Source organism: Phocoena sinus, chromosome 12 (assembly GCF_008692025.1).
Source record: "Phocoena sinus isolate mPhoSin1 chromosome 12, mPhoSin1.pri, whole genome shotgun sequence".
In the NCBI taxonomy this organism is placed as follows: Eukaryota; Metazoa; Chordata; class Mammalia; order Artiodactyla; family Phocoenidae; genus Phocoena; species Phocoena sinus.
In genome coordinates this window covers 64,405,068-64,422,625 of record NC_045774.1, presented here as the reverse complement: position 1 = coordinate 64,422,625, position 17,558 = coordinate 64,405,068, and the positions used below count along the sequence as shown (strand labels likewise).

The following is a 17,558-nucleotide window of genomic DNA, read 5'->3' as shown; positions in this document are numbered from 1 at the left end:
TAATGTATAAAACATTTATAGCAGAACCATTAAGCTACAGTTAAACACTTTTGTATTTGGTTGGCAATTCAGCAGCATCAGGTCTATTCATCTTGAATTTCTCTAAGTGCATTTAAAGTTACTAATCTGTTTTTTAAAATGTCACAGTTAAAGTTTCATTTTTAAGGCAAATCAATAATGGACCTATGTGGTTGTAGGGCAAGAGTCTAGTCGAGAGGACAATGACAAATTAGACAAAACAGCTACTAAAATGGAATGAAATATTGGAATAATATTAATAGTATATAAGTAACTCCTCATATTTTCCCTTTTTCTAATCTTACAAAAGTTATAAGAATTAGCATAGTTAATCTTTTATTAAAACCTTTATTAAAATGGGATTATATTTTTCTGCTACAATTATGACTGCTAGTAACCAAATGTTGTATGTGTATATTATTTATATGAACATCCCAATAAAAAATGAGCTGTTCTCATTTTTATCATTACTTCTCATCTTAGCCTATATGTAGATTGTAAAAGCAACTAAGATTCTTCCAAAAGGAAAAAAATAGCAACAACAAAAAGCTGAGATCAATTTGCCTCTTTTCTCCCATTTAGCTTTATATTATTAGGCCCTGCTTTCTTGGTAGGAAAATCGCAGGAATATGAAAAGGTGCAGTAATAGACTTTTTCTTACAGTTGTTGTATAGACAGCTTCTGGATCGTCCTCTATAACCCGGGACAGGCCGAAATCTGACACTTTACAAACAAGATTGCTGTTGACAAGAATATTACGAGCTGCAAGGTCCCTGTGAACGTATCCCATATCGGCCAAATATCTCATTCCAGCAGCAATTCCTCTCAGCATTCCTACTAACTGAATGACTGTAAATTGCCCATCGTGTTTCTACAGGAAGACAAAAATGAAAGTCCAGTTAGCTATACTTTGAAAGGGAAAAAAAATCACCATGAAAAATGTCTGCACCCTAGTCATTTTCTATTGTATACTAGGAATCACCAGTTAATTTTCTACGTAGTGTAGACACTTGTGAAAAACATAACAGGTGCTGATTTAACTTGATAGTCAGGTAATATAAAATAGAGTTCTGATAATCATTTAGTTATTTATATGGATGTGTTGTTAACATTAACTAATAATAATTTCAGATTGTGCAAATCCAAAAGTATATGCTAATTTTTAAATCGAAGTTAGGGAATGGAATATTAAAAAAAGTGATCCCTGACAGCTAACTGTTTTCCTCACTTGCCAAAAATTACACAAATAATCTAAAAATATAAAAGGGATAAAGATACATATATTAGCTTTCTTTCTCCAAATGGTAAAAAATGTAAAGGTAAAAAAACTTTTGAGTAAAGATGAAGAGAAACTAAGAGGTAGAAAAGGATTATACTGGCTGACTTGGTTTTCACTTTATACTTTTCATTGCTATCCGTAGGTACATTACTTATAACCAAGATTCTTTAAAATACATGTACTAGCAAGTAGAATTGAGCACTCTTTGCAACCAACTGGCCACCATATATATATATATATATATTTTTTTTTTTTCACCATATATTTTTAACCCACAGATTTCTCCAACTGAATTGCAGATGTGGTGCATGAGGACCATGGATCGAGCAGATGAGCTTGCTAGGTGACGCTTTCTTCCAGAGAGTTGACAGTTATGCATATCATCTTGCATGTCATATGCAAGATGACAGTTGCATCTTGCATATCATCAAGATGCAGCAATAAAGACCTCTCGAAATCCTCTGAATCCTTATTAAAATGGGTTGAACTTATCATTCTAGATCATGTATGTTCTCATTATTTTCTCTTTGCCATTTGAAAAAATGTTAACATGTGTTCACGTTCTTAGGTGGAAAGTCTCTGCATGTAAAAATACGTATGTTTTTACATTTAGAATTTATTATTTATAAAAATAACATACTTGTAACTCTAAAAAGGTTCATAATTCTTTATTTTAGGTTTGGTGTTCACATAACAATATAACAGAAATGGTTCCACAGAGCAGAGCTGGGATCATCCTACCAACATTGAATGGCTATCTCACTTCTCAGTCTTCTCTGTATTACGTCTGTATTTCATTTATAATTGTACTGAAAAAGTAAAATGCTACACTACAACAAGTATTCAAATTACAGGGCTTCAGGTGTCCTCCATACTTGTGGTAATATGTCAATGGAAACTATTTTTTAACTACACTGTATCACTTAAATGCTCAAAAATATTCTAGTTCAATCCAGTCTAAGACTCTTTTAATCTGCTTTTCAAAGACAATTTTGTGACCTGTTAAAGTTTACACTGTTCACATTTTACACTGCAAAGAAAAGTTCAGAAAATTACATTGGTAGCATGTATATTTAGAATGGGAGAATAACTTTGTTACTTACCCTGAGAAATGCATCTAGGGCTCCATTTTCCATGAATTCTATTACAATCATGACCGGTTTCCCTAAAATTACAAGAATATATACATAAGAAAAAACAGTGTTGCTTCCAAAACTGTAATCTAAACTTCGTATTTATCCTCTTTCTCACTCCAGATAAAACACATGGTGCTCTTTTGAAAGACTGACTGGGTGAGTGGTGAGTATTTCTAACGCTTTTAGTGCTGCTAAATGCAAAGAGTCATTAACTGTCTGTTTGGAATGTGGTCATGATTCACAAAATTAAACAGTAAAAGTCAATGTGTTCTTCTGACTCCTGCCTTGTGAACAAAACTCAGAGAAAATGACACTACAGAAAATGTGAAGACTAAACTGTATTACTTTTGTGGCTTTGAAGCTAAATGAAAATATCTGTCACTCCATCTATCTATCAGATATATTCTTTAGCTCTAAACCTGCATTCATTTATCCTGATTTTTTTTCTGAGATGGTAACACAAAAGAAAATTTAGTCAGTTACATATCAAGAAAAAAAATTCATTAAGAATATGCAATGTATTTACAATTTGATTTTTTAGTATCTATGAAATAACACTAATTTCTGACAGTTTGCTGGATAAATGAAATATATAATCAATATCTACCTCTTGTAACAACCCCTTCCAAATGGACAACATTTGGGTGGTCAAACTGCCCCATGATGCTGGCTTCACATAAAAAGTCTCTCCTTTGTTTTTCTGTGTAACCAACTTTCAGGGTTTTTATGGCTACCGCAACATCTCTTTTCCCTGGAAGTTTCAAACGACCACTGCAGACTTCTCCAAATTCTCCTGAAGTAACAGAACAGGCAGGTGTATTTTAATTTCAGAAATATTTCCTCTCTCAAAATAAATGCATTAAATTCTTTAAAAGCACTTTTAAACTTTCCTAAACTGTTACACAAACTATTATTTTTTTTAACTGGGTTAACAAAAACTCTTTCAGAAACAACATTCAGGTTTGAAATACACTGCATAACGTACACTGCTTACTAGAGTATAAGGGCACATTAGCAAATTCTAAACATTGCTGTTGTTCTCACAGCTTGAGAAGCAAATACTTCTCAGAGATTTAAAAATCTGGAATTCATATCTACTTATGTCTGCCAGATTGAATGGACTTGATCCAAAAATGTATAATTATTCTGAAGATACACTGTATCCATAGAAAATAATGCTCCTTTTAAATAATTCATACATATTAATTTTCTACATGGAATTACACAGCACAACGGCTAATACCTAAAGCTTAGCAGGAAGATGGTAAATCAAGTCAGAGGAGATGTATATTCCAGCAAAATTCGGGACATTCTAATTATTTTAAATACGAAGTCATTTCTTGGACAGGCCAGAACTATTACGAAATAGCTTATAACAGAACGATATCTTAAAAATCCAACAGAAGACAAAAGATACACGATTCTCTGTACCACATGCTTCTTTTTCACTTTTTTCTTAAGATTTCATAAACAAGTACAGGCTCATTGCTTCTAACAGTTCAGGTAAATGCAAAGGTTCTATACTTGAGTTATAATTATTTGCCTGTCATTATGATGTATGACTTTCGATCTTGGCTAAATGGAACAGCTGAACAAGGAAGTTACAACAGCCTTACCTGCTCCAATCACACGCTCAATTTTAATACAGGAGGCATCTAGCTCCTTGGCGAATTGATGGACAGCTCTATTTGGGTCCTCATAGGTTTCAGGGTCAATGTAGGTTTTGGTGCCTGGAAATTTAACTGTAATGATGTAAGAAAGCATGACTGTGATGAAGCAAAGCACTTATTGTGCAGTCAGCCCAGGAATTTCATTATGCAGAGTGCTCCTTGGAACAGTGAACTTGCTTCCACATCACCTGATTCACAGCAGTTTTAACAGACTACTTCAGTCTGTGGGCGTATAGGTATTATCTGCAAGCTTCTATAGGTAACATAGGATCCAGTTCATAGTTTACTAACTGAATTGCTTTTCCAGTAAATCAACAAAAGACATCACCGAAATTCTCTGACATGACTCTTATCAGACTGGAGGTTTAATTAAATTCACTGCTATCATGGCATAGTTCAAGCCATACTGAGGTTTGTAATGGACTTGGAAACACATTTGTAAATCTATCATTCAGTCAATCAATCAAATTAATACACTGGGAAAAGAAGACATTTCATTTACAGGTAGCCTACTACACTGACAGCAATATTAAAAACAGTTAGACATGTTACTTATTCTTTTGATTTATTTTTTTAAAGACCAACCACCATTGACATAGACATATAAATTAATACAAGATGTGAGGGACTGCTATCACAGAACCAGAGAGAAATCTACTATGACACAGTTTCTTCTTCACCTTGAAGGGCAATAGAGGCCAGATGTACAAAGTGCAGAGTACAGTTAGAAAATTTACAATATTCCTGGGATCTGCTAACCATGTATGACAGTAATTTGAAAGAGGAATGGTTTATATGAACTTTCAGTTATAAGGCTCTGGAAGATCTTAACTGCTATGAGGAGGTAGCCAATATGCCTCAGAAAAGGTAGTCAAAATTCAAACAACATAGAATCATCTTAAAAGTTAAAATCTTCTTAAAATGCACCCAGAAGCATGCAGGTAACAGATAATGCTATGTCAACTTTAAATCAATTACAATAATGTATTCCAAATCTAATCATTTGGTTAAAGACAAAGATAAGATAGATAGGCATATATTTGGTTATATTAATGCAATGAAAAGATACACTATATCCTCAAAAAAACTTTATTGTTTTTAACAAAGCCACTGAACAATCTTTTCATTAAATCTTACTATTTGGAGAACAATATATTTCTTTATGTATTACACTGCAGCCTAACTGTGCTTATGTCATCACATCAAATTGAAATTATATTTTTAAAATAAGCATATAACAAACAAAAAGAAGCAGAATGTATAAAGGAAAAATGGGATTTTAAAATCTTGAATTATTCTGCTGTAGTTGATTGTTTATCCAAAATTGATTGTCTTAAACAATTACTGTTGCAGTCTATAAAACTGACAGATGCTCATTTGTTACTAAAGCTGAACATGAAAAAAAAAACACAAGAAGAAAAGAGAGAGGGGATAGAAAGAGAAAAGAGAGAAAAAGGAGTACAGGGAAAGGGGGGAAGAGAAAAAGAGAGAAGGGAAGAAAACAATAGGTTAACCTCCTAGATTGGTAGGCAGATGGAGAATGAGCCATCTTCTCCCTTTTTATTCTCTTCCTTTCTTTCATTGTTTTTTTTTTTTTTTTTCTTTCTTTTTGGTTTGGTTTTGTGATAAGGGAGCTGGATTGGAGGTAGCCTTCTGCATCTCAAACGGGTCTCTGATGGTTCTTTATTCAAGCTGTCATAAAACATTTTGACAGGCCAGAGCAATTTTGGCATAAAAACATGAAATACTGCCCGGCTTGGATTCAAAGACATTGTTAGAAGAAATGGTAGGAGGAAACAAAATGTAAATTGGAATTGCTTCACTAAACTCCTCCATCGTGTTTATATCTTTAAATGTAACACTTGGGGCCATGGAGAGTGGAGGGCGCCTGATACAAATGACTGGACATTCTATTAAATTCAGTGCTCTAAAAGCTAGTAAAATGGTTGCTTTCATGTTTCTGTAAAAATTCAATCTGGTGTCTTAGCACCTAAGGAAATTGTTTTTATACTAAAGGAATAAAAGGACACCAACTTGTAAATAGCTGGTGACCACAGTTTTGTACTTTACGTATTGTAAATACAGTCATAAAATCAAATAAAATGCCTGGTTCTCAACAAATGACAAGAAAAGATATCCTTGTAAAAAGGGTAATTCAAAAATATCAAGGATTTATCAAGATAGGATATCTTAAGTGTACTTTTTTTTTTCATTACTCGTTTCAAAATGGATGCTTTAAAATAAGAAAAATTTTGATGTAATTTCTGAATATTTTGGTCTATTGTTTTTCCTGATTTAAGAGTAGGAGCTTTTCTGTGTTTTAATATCTCATTTACATTTCTCATGAATGTTAAACATCTTAAAACCACCACTGATATTTTGCTCTAGAGATGAAAACTGTTTATATATACCTCAAGTTTATCTTTTCTATGTTAGCAGGTAACACATGCAGCTTTATTTTTTTCTAATTACAAACTGGATGTCAAATGTAAAAAAAGGGAATGGCATCAAAATATCAAAACTGAGTGATGACAATTAAGCATTAGGCTATACATCATGTTTTAGGTAAGCCATGTTTTAATTTACCTTCAGCATTAACCTTCACGCTAAAAGTAAAAAAACTAAGAGGCAGCATTTGATCATTTGGGGATGTCTCAGATACCCTCAATAAAGAAAAGAAAAGTGACATACTGATTAAGGTGTTATTAAATGATTTTGCCATCCAATTATTCACATATAGATAGAGTCAAGGATTCCAGCAACTATAGTCTTATGTCACTCTTCTATATACATTTTAAACTCGATACAAAAATTAATGCATTCAAGTTTTGATCCTCTCCTTTCTGTCTGGGGAAGTGTTAAAAGTATTCTCTCATGTCATGAAAGAGAAAAAAAATGTAACTTCCACTTTTTCTGTATATCCTCTAGGTGTAAACGGCCTATGGTACTCTCATTACTGGGACTTGTCACAAAATCACTGCCAGATTAGCAAGAGGACGCACCGACATTGGGAGCATATCAAATCATCCCGGGGGGAGGGGGCAGAATCACAGGTATTCAGTCATAATCAGGGGCAGATTTAAGTTTTGTGGGGCTTGAACCTTCTACAATTTGGGATACTTTCTTTAAGAAAAAATATTCTACACACTAACTTGCTAGGGCTCTTCCAGGGCCTTGAAAGGAGTCTGTGAAAGTGAGGGGCCTTGAAACTTAAACTTCATGATAAAGCGCCCTTTGGTCATACCTTTCACTATAATTTCTAGTGTCCCAATACCCTTCCTGCCATCAGTGGTTGAAATTTTACAGAGTTTCATCATCAATTTGGATATGTAATATGTAAAGCCACTTTTCTTTTGGAAACTAAAGTTTAGGGAACTATTGGTTCAACAATTAATAACACACTGAAGAAACTTAGGAATGATAATAATGGTGTTCACAATTTGTGTTCTTTCAACCACACATTTCCCTGATTGATGCTTCCATATTCCTGTGACTTTAGAAGGGGTATATGACAATATCTTCTTAGAAACTGACATAAGAGTTTGATACATAACACAAAAATAGATGTAATTCTTATGCCATTTACAGGAAATTTATCTCCCCATGAGAAACTTTCATAAAGATTATGGTTACTAAGAAAAATAATAAATAAAATTATTTTTCAATATTTTCAAGGATTAAAAATAGGAATAATGGGTTTGGATAAGAGCATCATCAATTATCAGAGCTAAAATCATTTCCCTGTTAGGATTTTACTTTGACTGCAAGAAGTCAACATTTACTTGCATGGCTCTCAGTTTTTCGCTTGCCATCCACATGCAACAACGATAAGATTAATGCAGTCGGGCATCTATTTTCTTTGGTTCCCTGAGCTTTCTTCTGATATTATTTCTAAAATGAACTTTTAAGAATCAGGTAGCCCAGATCCACAGGAAAACATCAGAGGATTGAATCCTATTATTATACTATTTACGTCCCTTGAAATATCATCTGTGATGGACATTTTACAGTAGATGGAGAGAAAGAGGCTCCTTAGCTTAGTCTTTCATTATATCATCACTCATTGGGTAGAAAAAAAAGGGCCTATCCTTCTAACTTGAAATGAATTCCTGAGCTACAACATGGGCACATGCAACATTTAATGAATAATTATTAGAATGATATGAAACACTTGGGCAAAGTTTGCAAAAAGAACAATTGTGACATAAAAGCTACTGAATATCCTTGCAGTTATATTAAAATTTCTTATGAGAGATTACACATCTGAATATATTTTTTAAAAATTCACATCATACGATCTTCATTCTGCATATCTTGTTCAAATGTTTTAATGTAACATTTTGAGCTCATGATATATTTTCAAGCCTGATGCATTAGGAATTTATTCATGCCAATATTAACAACCAGGTTTCTGTATTAATTGGGGTAAATAATAATAAAGAAAAGCCAAACACTTACAATGAAAGTAAAGCTCTTCATCCCCTTCTTGGTCAGCTTTGCTATAACCACAGTGCCTGGAAAAAAATCAGATTTTTGATGATTATTCTCAACCAATAATCTCACTTTATATATTTAAAATCCAGTATCATATACCTTAATTACTTAACAACATGCTAGTTAGAGCTATAAACAAAATACATAAACTTTCTGTCCATAGTTCTGAACTCAATAATAATATAGCAATTCACATGATTTAAAAAAAGCAGAGAATATAAAGTCTTTGCGTGAGACATTGTGGAAGGGACATATTTCATAGATTTAGATTTATCAATGAGTGAATATTTGCTTATATTTTTTCCTGAAACAACAACAACAACAACAGATTTTAAATGGTTTCCACAAACCATTAACTAAAAGAGTAAATCTTTCCCCAGGTGTCTTCTCTATTTATTACAAAAATCTAACTCTGAAAATAGCTAATAAAAAGTCACCCAATAGAAATTACAATACTCATTCCTCTTAAACTAAAGCCAATGATCAAGTTCACACTACATTCTGACCTTGGGAGAATGGAAATCTATTGACCTTCAATGTTTCATATGAGACAACAAATGTCTGCATTTACTATTTAACATTCTAAACTAAACAATAAGTAATAGGCTGACATAATTCTAAAAAATCAACACATTTTATGTTAGAGATTAGAACAAATTTTGTCTTCTACCTTCTTCCAATGATGAATCCAAAGACCATGAACACCAAAATGATGGTCCCGGCCACTGCAACCACAGCAATTATAATAACAGGGTTCTGTTCACTGGAGACTGCCGTAGCTATAAACAGAAAAGAAAAAAGGCTCAATAAAACACCCAATATCTTGCAAGCACTTGAGGTTAAACAAAATCTTATAAACAAGACAGCTATGCTATTAAATTCACCTTTAATTTAAATGCATTCTATTGTAACAAATTTAAATAAACATTTATTTTTGCATTTTAAATAAGTGGTAAGGACAATAATTTCATCTATTTTATATTCTTCAGCTAGAAAAGATCCCTACAAAATGCCTTATTGAATGGCTATCCCCTGCTTAATTGTTGGAAACTTAGTTATAAATCAAGAGATAAAGATCTTTCATCTACAATTGCTATTAAATCCCTATTTTTCCCTCGGTGAGGTATTTGATCCCTCTGTGTCTGTTTTCCTGGTGTGTAAAAAAGGAACCCAAATACATACTCTCAGCATTTTTCAAAGCACCTTAAATGATTTATCTCTCATATCATCAATATAGAATAAAAATCATCATGTAATCATAGTAAATCATTATGAATTTATAATCCACCTTAATTAAGGAAAATGAACAGAATTACTGGTATTAATTTGACAAAGTAGGCAATATACACATTTGAGAGTTTAAGAGCTAGGCTATTTATGAAAGAGCCAACTTTCTGCAAGCACTGTAAAAAACATTTTTGTATTATCTAATTGTAGTCGCTTCCTGTACAATGCTAAGTGATTCTTCTACACTCATTAAGGCAAGCCCAGCTGAACCTTCCTGAGAGTCTCTTTGGGAACAGTATATGTTTACATGTCCTTTAAAGCAGCCTCTGATTCTGATTCTTCATTGAGTCACACGGCCTTCTCACTTGGATTTTTCCAAATTAGTGAAGTTTTACTTATCTGGCAATTCACAAGTGTCACATTTTCCCCAGAGCATTATATTTTCAATACCAGTATAGACTTCATAAAATAATCAAAAGAATGCAACACAGTGAAAATATATATTCCAATCGCTGATCCAGTTGCAAATTGATAATTATATAATATCAAACTAATATCGATTGCTTATTTCTGAAAAAATCAACAACTGTAATCTTTAAGGTAGGATGGAAAATACTACTCCTTCTTGGTGTGGCAAGGGATTCAGTCTCCAGAGCAGTAAATTTTATGTAGGCAGAGTGTGTCTTGCCCCAACAGGAAGCATAAATTTTTCTGATTGGCCTTTCTTTACTTTATCTACGTCTCCCTCCTTTGACAACTCATCTCTTAATTTTGTATACCTACGCTAACTATAGATAGTTCTTACGTTGAAAAACAGTAAAAATAGCTCTGGTGTATTGGTTTCTGAAAAGAGGTATTATACACACTCCGTAATTCAGCACCTGCTGATTTGCTCCCTGAGGGAATGAAACAAGGGAAAAAGAAAAAGAAGAAAAAGAAAGCAACTTTACAGCTTTAATTTCCGAATTACAGCCTATTATGATCAAACAGAGAAAAGATGCCTTCAAGTATTTTTCTTGGTTTGGTTGTTTTTGTTTTTATCTGTCATTTAATATATATTAAGAGAGGAAAAAGAATGGAGTAGTTTTGTTCATGAGAAAGAAAAAAATTAAACATGTTATGTGTAGAAATTGTTTTCATTCAATCTGTCCCATGGGTCTAATTTTTTGCTTGTCTTAGGCTCTGTTCTGCCCATAGCTTCAGAAACAGATCTCCAATGAGAAAACTGGACTCAGGTGAATGATGAATTAGAGTATGTGAATATTTACTTACATGTTTTTATATATATTCAGGGTCACACTTTTATCTTAGCATAGTCAAAATTTATGGTTCATATTTTCATCTAATTCATGGATAATACATTTTAAAAGTAATTTATATGTGTCGTAATTACTACATCATGATTTAAAAATTGTGAAAACAGTAGCGTTGGCTCTGCGCAGAAGTGGATTTTTGGATGTATGTGCAATGGAATAATCTGAGTTCTCTTTCCAAACAGTGCTCAGGTAACTTCTCTTTGGTGGCATCTTCCTTCTTGCCCTCCTTCCTAGCACAGACGATCACTGTTTCCTGACACTCTGATAGCACTGGGCCATGCACTCTACCAGTGCTCAATTTTACGGTCAGAACTTGTGTACGAGTTTCTCTCTTTCACTAACTGAGAGCATCAAATGTGTCACGTGTTTCTGTACATCCCAGATTCTTAGCACAGTAACGTGTGCTAAATCAGTAGTTCTTAAAAGGTGTCTGGGAAACCCTAAGGGTTCCTCAGGAACATTCCAGGGAATCTGCAAGGTCAACACTATTTTCATTTAATGTTATTTGCCTTTTTCACTCTCACATGCTTACAAGTGCACAGTTGAGTTTCCCAAGAACTTACATGACAGGTGATAATATCACTCTGATGGCTAATGAAATGTGTGTTGTGTATACTTGTGTTTTAAAATTTTCTCAGTTTTAATTTCTAAAGTGGTGAACATAAATAAATATAACCCAAATAGTCAAAATCTATTTGGGGATCTTCAATAGTTTTTAATAGCTTGTAAGGGTTCCTGTGACCAAAAGGCTTGAGAATGGCTGTCCTAAATAAGAAAAGCTGACATTCAAGACTGTCTGTGTGCTAGGCACTGTACTTGGCACTTTGTGTACATCAACTTATTTAATCCTCAAACTACTCTGAGAGTTGGGTACTGGTATCCTAGCAACTTTTGTACAGAGAAGTAGCTCATCCAAAGTCACACAAATGGACATGGCAGAGCTGAAATGTGAAACCAGGAATACGTCTACTAGCTCCAACTGATCCTGATAATCTGTTTTTTTGATGGCTGTGAGGTATTCATTTCTTGCTTACTTACTGACTGCCTTCTATGCATCAAGCACTATATTAGGCACTGGCAAGACTAAAGTAAGAAAAAGAGATATGGATTGTTCTTTCATCAACTTTATCTTCCAGTGGAGAGAATATTCTGATGATAAAAAAAATCACCAAATCCTTTCTAATGCAAAATTCATTTTTAACATGAATTTCATGTGCTCATTCATGTTCTACCACTTCATCTCAATTTCTCTGAGGGTTAGTTACTTCATTTTTAAATAATGAAAATAACATCTATGAACCTCAGCACTAATAAATAATAGTTTGACCCAATATTCTTAATTTACAAAGTCAGGAAAATGTACAAACTCATTTTGGAAAGTTTTCAAACCTAAACTTTTAACTGATAATGAATGCTTGGGTAAGTATAGCTGATTGATGGTTCTTTAAGTTTGAACTATTCATTAGAATATGAAAGAAAACATATTTTGAATTGTTTTATTATATTAGAAATTACAAAGTGAAATATCAAGAGACCAGTCTAAATGAAAAACTACTGCAACACATTTAACAGAAGACCACTCAAATGTTTAAATGTTGAAATATTAGCGTAAAACACTAATTTTGGGGGGCCACTGAACTTAGATATTCTCAGTTTTAATCTTACACACTCCATTTTAAAAAGATGACAAAGAATAATGATAATAAGTTTATCACATCATATTATGTGAAATCTTTTTCAATTGATGACTTTTGTGTCTATAATTCTATATAAACAATTTATATTTCAAATTTATTTCAACATATGTTTTATTATTTGAGGCTCTGAGAGTTACTGCTTAATTTAAAAATATAACAAAATATTTTGAAAAAAGACTACTGTTAGCAGACTTAATAAGCATTAGCTAATGCAAAAAAATTTACCAATTTATTCTACCTTTTAAAAGAGCTAGAAAAATATTCTCCCGAAGTCAAAATAACTCTTTGATCAAAATTGTATTGATTTAATTTATTTAAAAATTTTCTATTAAAAATTGAGAAAAGAAAATCATATAATAGTTTTTAGCTAATATTTGTGTAGAATTCCACAGGAACACTAGATTGGTAAGGGGAGGAGGAAGTAACAGCTGGGTGAACCTTGAGTCTGAGTAATATCAAGAGAAATCAAAAACTTCCAAAACACAGAAACACACCCTGAGGCTTCAATCTAGCTGAATAACAACCAGCAGTGGTACTCAAGCTATTCTAAACTTGCACTCTGACAACAGACTGGGACGTGCATCCTAAGATACATCTGCTTATTTGCGATGCACTATAGACACATGTATTTTTGTTATGTTCCTATGCTGCCTTATAAAACACAAAGTGATAAAGGGGATTCAAGATATTGCTAATGTTCTATTTTTAAGCTGAGTGGTAGATACAGAGATATTCAATTAATTATTCTTATTAATATTTCACATATACTTTAAATATGGCATTTAGTATGTTGGAAATATTTCATAAAAATGAAAAAAGATGACAAAAATAAAAAGAATGACAAGATCTAAGATCTTCTTCTTGAATGGCAAGTTTTGAAATCATTGCTAAAAGGTAAGTAGCTTGAATTAACCATGATTATTACAAACCACCTTTCTCTGGCCCACCCTGGTGTACATCCTGGCTTCATTTGGGGGTTTTCCTGGCTTCATTTGGCTTCATTTTGGGGGCAGCTTTGACTGACAACTAGAGTAAGATCATTTTGGGGTGTATCAAAACAGTCTGTATCAATACACATTTGAACAAGTCCTGCTTCTGTTTCTGACTTTATCTTTTTAAAATAAACCCAGTCTGTATTAAAGAAACTAATTTAAGTCACAAGGGTATAACATCACAAAACAAAACTGCAAATTTTAAATTATTATTCTGAATAACCTTTACAAAGAATATATATATACATATGCATATACATTCACCTTTAAAAGTAAAAATCATCTTGAACTAAATCATCGCCCCCAGTACTGAAAAAAAATATGCCAGAGTTATAGAGAGTAAGAATCCAAACCAAAGATGGTAATTACCTTCAAACATTTTACCTGTAGCTTCCTCTAGTGTAGCAACGTCAAGTCTGGGACTGTAATTTCCATAACCAGCAGCAGTAAAAGCCCGAATCTGGAAAACATACACTGTTCCTGGCTTCAGGTTGTTAATGGAGGCCGAAGTGGACTTGGTTTTTAATGTCGAGTAGGTCCGTTCCCTTTGATCCTAGAAACAATACAGGGAATATTTAATTGTGATTGCAACCAGGCAATTTGACAGCCAATTCTTGCAATTTATTTCAATTTGCTGCATTGTTTTTATAAAGGCTACATTGTACCCTGTGGAATATTGGAACACTGAGTTGTTTCTCAGATAATATAAGGCACATGCCTTTGTTCTATAAATTTCAAAGAGAAATAATTTTTTAAAAACATTTATGATGTTTTGAGCCTTTGCTTTGTTGGTAGAGGGCACAATGGCAAGAACTATTTAGCCATAAATATAATCAAATGTTCTTTTGACCAAAACATAAGTACACTTGTAAAATCTACAGTTTAGTAGAGGTCTTCACTTCATAATGTGGTTCTCTTAATACTGTTCCTGAATGTTATTCAACAAGCAAAAAGCCACAGGCTAAAAATGAAGAAATCTATAAAATCAAGAAACTTAGCTAATACCACCAGCATAGTGACATATCAATTGTTTTCATTAAAAATTGCATTTTTCAGGGGACTTCCCTGGCGGTCCAGTGGTTAAGACTCTGTGCTTCCACTGCAGGGGGCACGGGTTCGATCTCTGGTTGTGTATGCCGCACAGTGCGGCTAAAAAAAAAATGTATTTCTCGCAGAATAAAACCACTTTTACAAAATAGCATTTGATGGAATATTGGAAGTTAAAACTATTAATATAAAAGTTAATGTCTTAAATATAAAACTTAAAGTGTCATATAATTTATGATTTGGCAATATTTTAAACATCTCAGTTCAATTTCCCCATTTTTCAGATATGAAAACTGAGGCTTGTAGAGTTTAAAAATGTGTTTATCATATTAACACATATGATTTTTAAATTATTAAATAATAATAATTAATTAAATAATTATTAATTATTAATTAAATAATCAAGAATAATTAAAAAATCAAGAATATAAAACACTCCATCAAAACAATAGTTAAATGAATAAAAATTTAAAGCTTAGATGATATGATTCTAATGTGTTGTTTATGAAAAATGCTATAAAAACTACTCATCAAAATATACAATTCTAGACGCGTTCTTACTTGTTCAATAATAAATACCTGTGCTCAACTGTGTCTAGAAATAAAACTGTTCAGTGAAATCTGAAAATGTTGGTTTGGTTGTTTGATTTACCTTCACGATGATATTTGCAAAAGCGTAAATAAATGTACACTTAAACTGGATTTAGTGAAGCTGACTTGTAATTGTCTTCATTATAAGCATTTATAAAAATGAGAGTTGATATTATAAATATATATTTATCTCAAATAAAAGAACTAGGCATAACTGATATTAGAAGACATAATGATATATACATTAGATCACAGGCTTACATACATTATAAAGCAATAGTATTATTTGTAAGTTTTTTTGTAATTTGTAAAATTCAGTGAATGTAGATACACTGTTTCTGTCATGTAAAATAGAAAAGTAACTATTTGAACAAATTTATTCCAGAGCAAGGATTTGCAAAATATTGTGTTGCATTGTAAGAAACTTTACTCTCACTTACCACCTAACTTATATTTTTAAAATTTATTTTTCATTGCTTTTGAAATCTGATGAAATTTCAGAAAGGACTTATAACTGTCAGAGTTCACTGGAAAACAGACATAACAAACCCAACACTAAAAACAAGGATCCCCTTAGAAATACATTTGATGAGACAAGAAATGTATTCTCTGGTACAAAAATGAGGTATTTACAATGTAACTTTGGCTATGGACGTTACGCATTCATAAAGGAAATAATAAGTAAAAATATTGTAAACTCAATCTGAACGTTGAAACTAATCTTAAACTATCTGTTTTTCCATCAAAGTGAAAAAAAAGTGTCTATTGCCAAGGCACTGCCATGCATTTAAGTGATTCAATCAAGTCAATTCAGTCCCCAAATATTTCCAAAGCTTTATGTTTCCATTTTGAAATTCTGTCTAAATGGTTAAAATGGTTATGTATATTAGAGTACTTCAGCTAATTAAGTAAATAATAGTAACACATTATTATTATTACTATTAGTAATAATAATAGTTTCCATGTTTCAAACCTTGAATCAGGTCTTTCTGAGAGGTAGAGCTTAGAAAATAATTTGTGAACAGGGTTGTGTCTGTCTGTCTGTCTATCTTTCTCTAGACGAGTCAGAAATAAATGCACTCATACACTGAGATATGTCATTGTTTACTAAAATTTAGCCCTTATAGGGGATTAAAGGGGCAGTACTTGAGTTTTAGCCATGCTATTTTTTTCATGGAGAGAAGGGCATAAAGAAGTAGTAGACATAATTAGTATAACATCTATGAAATAAATTTCAGGAGGAATTTAAAGGAGTGAAGTATTATCACCTGACTCTGAAGTTTGGAGAACACTACACATTTATTACAGAAAATCTTCTTATTTTTTTCAAATTACAAAATTATTTGAGGCCACGTCATTATCACCGAAACCACATACATAAAATAAATCATCAAGGGCTCAAACAGACACCCTAAGAGAAACATTTTCAAAAACACAGAGGGAAAAAAAAAATACCCCGTTGGGTTCTGTGGTTTCTGTGGTACTAAACATCCTACATCTAATCATTAGGACATCAAAACTTGAAAACCTAAACATACTACCAGTGGAATATTTTCATCTGTGTAACACAAAAACTTAATACACAGAAACTATCATTGTAGTAATGAACCAGAGATTCAGGGAGAGGGTTATTAAAAGTGGCTAAAATTAACTATTTTGAAGTAGCTCCAAATAGCTGTTACAATGGCCAGCTTTAGTCGACAGTGCAGTAGGATGACACAAGACACACTGAGCGTCGTACATGGTTGTACATTTCAGCTGTTCTTCGCACTTACTTTCTCGTAATACTTGATTTCATATTCGGTGATGACTCCATTGGGATGCTCCGGTTCCTGCCAGGAAAGCTCCACACTCCGCTGCAGCACTCTCTCCTTCATTACTCCGCTCACTTGCGAGGGAGCTGTTTGGACAAGATGTGTCAATAAACAATGAGAAAATTCACTGGATGCCTCAAATCAAATGTCACAACTGATCAGTCCCATGCTGTGCCAGTTTCATTAAGGTAAAAGAAAGCACCTTTTCATAGCTCACAATTCAGAAGCTAATGAATATTCAAACAGGACCTTATTACTGTTCATAAACCTTAATAGA

At 32.8% G+C, this 17,558-nt stretch overlaps 1 protein-coding gene across 11 annotated transcripts in view; it reads right to left on the bottom strand.

Moving 5' to 3' along the window:
* EPHA7 (EPH receptor A7) overlaps positions 1-17,558 on the bottom strand; it is a 167,030-nt gene that overhangs the window by 16,050 nt on the left and 133,422 nt on the right. For 7 of the 11 annotated variants that reach the window (XR_004352561.1, XM_032651528.1, XM_032651525.1 and 4 more), the window contains 8 exons: positions 17,243-17,367; positions 14,199-14,382; positions 9,268-9,376; positions 8,562-8,617; positions 4,050-4,175; positions 3,041-3,226; positions 2,401-2,462; positions 680-889 (listed from right to left, as the gene is read on the bottom strand). Coding sequence is in view for 10 of the 11 variants with exons in the window: in XM_032651528.1 (XP_032507419.1) it covers positions 680-889; positions 2,401-2,462; positions 3,041-3,226; positions 4,050-4,175; positions 8,562-8,617; positions 9,268-9,376; positions 14,199-14,382; positions 17,243-17,367 (1,058 nt within the window). In the remaining variant the exon portion in view is untranslated. Of the gene's footprint in view, positions 1-679; positions 890-2,400; positions 2,463-3,040; positions 3,227-4,049; positions 4,176-4,651; positions 5,493-8,561; positions 8,618-9,267; positions 9,377-14,198; positions 14,383-17,242; positions 17,368-17,558 lie in introns of those variants that run through there. The other 4 variants (XM_032651529.1, XM_032651530.1, XM_032651531.1 and 1 more) reach the window with 4 other exon arrangements.